The following is a 2,461-nucleotide window of genomic DNA, read 5'->3' on the forward strand; positions in this document are numbered from 1 at the left end:
AATAGCATTATATTGTTGTTTTAATATGGAACACGTACACATATGCGAAACGTCCAAAGCGGTGTCCGAAGTGGTAAAAATATTAGTGTGCGATGTTGTCAATGTACAGAGTGTCTTGTTAGAACTATTAAAAAAGTATTTAATCATGTGCTACTATATTTAGAGAAATAATCGAAAGAAAAATATCTGATTGGAAAAAACGAGGATAAACATGTGGTAAATGTAGAAAACCAGTTATATAGAGAGAAAGAAATATAAAAAATAAGGCGAGGACCCAAAACAAATATTGGAACGCTTAAGTGATGAGAATGTAAGCGTCCGACACCATTTTAGCAACAACTACCTATGTGTCCAGACATGAGCATAAAGTCTTCACACAAAGTGCAGCTATCATAAAGAAAAAGCACCACCATTGACCGCCAAGTGCTCACATCAAGTCTAACTCTAAGACACAACACTCAAGACTTGCCTAACCGTCAACATTAAGGCTCCACCGTGACCCGTCTCCCAATATCACAACTCGTGCTGTCATCCGGTGGAGAAAACCTTCACACAAACTGCACATATCATTAACAAGATGAAAACTCACCAGTGTCCAGAGTGTGGGAAGAGATTCAGCCAGCTTGGAAATATGAAGAGACACATATTAGTGCATTCTGGTGACAAACCTCATAAGTGTCCAGAGTGTGGGAAGAGATTCAGTCAGCTTGGACATGTGAAGACTCACATATTAGTGCATTCTGGTGACAAACCTCATAAGTGTCCAGAGTGTGGGAAGAGATTCAGTCAGCTTGGAAATGTGAAGGCTCACATATTAGTGCATTCTGGTGACAAACCTCATAAGTGTCCAGAGTGTGGGAAGAGATTCAGTCATCTTGCAAGTGTGAAGACTCACATGTTAGTGCATTCAGGTGAGAAACCTCACAAGTGTCCAGAGTGTGGGAAGAGATTCAGTCAGCGTCATCATGTGAAGGTTCATATGTCAGTGCATTCATGTGACAAACTTCACAAGTGTCCAGAGTGTGAGAAGAGATTCAGTCACCTTGCAAGTGTGAAGGCTCACATGTCAGTGCATTCATGTGACAAACCTCACAAGTGTCCAGAGTGTGAAAAGAGATTCAGTCAGCTTTGTCTTGTGAAGAGACACATGTTAGTGCATGTGGATGAAAGACGTTTTGAATGTGCTGAATGTAGCAAAAAATTTAAAAACCGTAAAGCTATAATACAGCACATGTTAGTGCATGTGGATGAAAGATGTTTTGAATGTGCTGAGTGTGGCAAAAAATTTAAAGACCGTAGTACTATAATACGGCACATGTTAGTGCATTCAGATGACAAATCTCATGAGTGTTCAGAGTGTGGGAAGAGATTCAAATGGCCTGAAAGTATGAAAAGACACGTTTGTACATTTGGGTGGCAAACCTCACAGTTGTCCAGAGTGCAGGAAGAGATTCAGTTCCCTTCGAAATGTGAAGAGGCACAAAGCAATTCATTCAGGTGGTAAGCTAAAAACTTTCAGTGGGAGATGATTGAGAGAATGCTGAAGGATAATGAGGCATTAGTACAGTATCTTTCTTTTAGAAATATATACAATTTTGAAACTGATTTTAATTATTAAAGTATCGCGGTATCCTTTTGTCAGTTGAATGTCTTACAAAAGTAACTGTTATATTTTGTTTGAGAAATATACTTCACCATGAAAGGTAAAGATCTAAAGGCATTTTGTCATTATGTTCAATTATGAAAATTAGATGCTGTTCATAGACCAAGCAAAACTAAAGAAGTTGCCACTGTAGAAGAACTCAAAATTACTAATAAGTAAAGAAATATTTCTATATTTTAGCAAAGATAAAGTAAAGTTTAAAAGGGGTTTTCTTCCTATTTATTGAAATACTAGTGTGCTTTCTATTTTTTTTAATTTATTTAAAATGTAATATATATAATCTCTGTAGCTAAGTTATGGACATTGTTGTTGTATTATTATTTAGCATTGGAGCTGGTATAGGCAATAGTTTGATACGTACTCAAGATGAAATTATTTATTGGTAGGAGAAATGTATATAATTCATGGAATTATCTCATCAAATTCCTATGCAAACTGATGACCATTTTTTTTATTTAGGCCTATTTATGAGTTCTTCTAATATTGATTAGAAATATATATCATGAGTTTATAGTAGACAGACTGGCATTTATAACCGTTTATGTCAGAAAGTTATATTTCTCTAGCCTACCTTTATCAGTTTTGTTATAACTGTCTAGCAATTATATTTCCATGATGAAGTTATATTAGCATGAATATTAACCTGACTGTCAAATATATTAACCTGACTAATTCAATTCAATTTCTTTATTATGCATCCCATACCCATCCTCTGGGCGGTAACTGACTAGCAATTCTTATTCGAATGACTGTCAGTTACATTAGCCTCACTGGCAATTATATTCGTGTGACTGTCAA

The 2,461-nt window shown here is 36.0% G+C and overlaps 1 protein-coding gene across 1 annotated transcript; it reads left to right on the top strand.

The window, feature by feature from the left end:
• Positions 1–577: 577 nt before the first annotated feature.
• On the top strand, positions 578–1,504 carry LOC138364336 (zinc finger protein 85-like). Its single transcript, XM_069323941.1, has one exon. The coding sequence runs from the start codon at positions 578–580 to the stop codon at positions 1,502–1,504; it is 927 nt and encodes a 308-aa protein (XP_069180042.1).
• The last annotated feature ends 957 nt before the right edge of the window (positions 1,505–2,461 follow it).

This window comes from Procambarus clarkii, chromosome 13 (assembly GCF_040958095.1).
Source record: "Procambarus clarkii isolate CNS0578487 chromosome 13, FALCON_Pclarkii_2.0, whole genome shotgun sequence".
Classification (NCBI taxonomy): domain Eukaryota; kingdom Metazoa; phylum Arthropoda; class Malacostraca; order Decapoda; family Cambaridae; genus Procambarus; species Procambarus clarkii.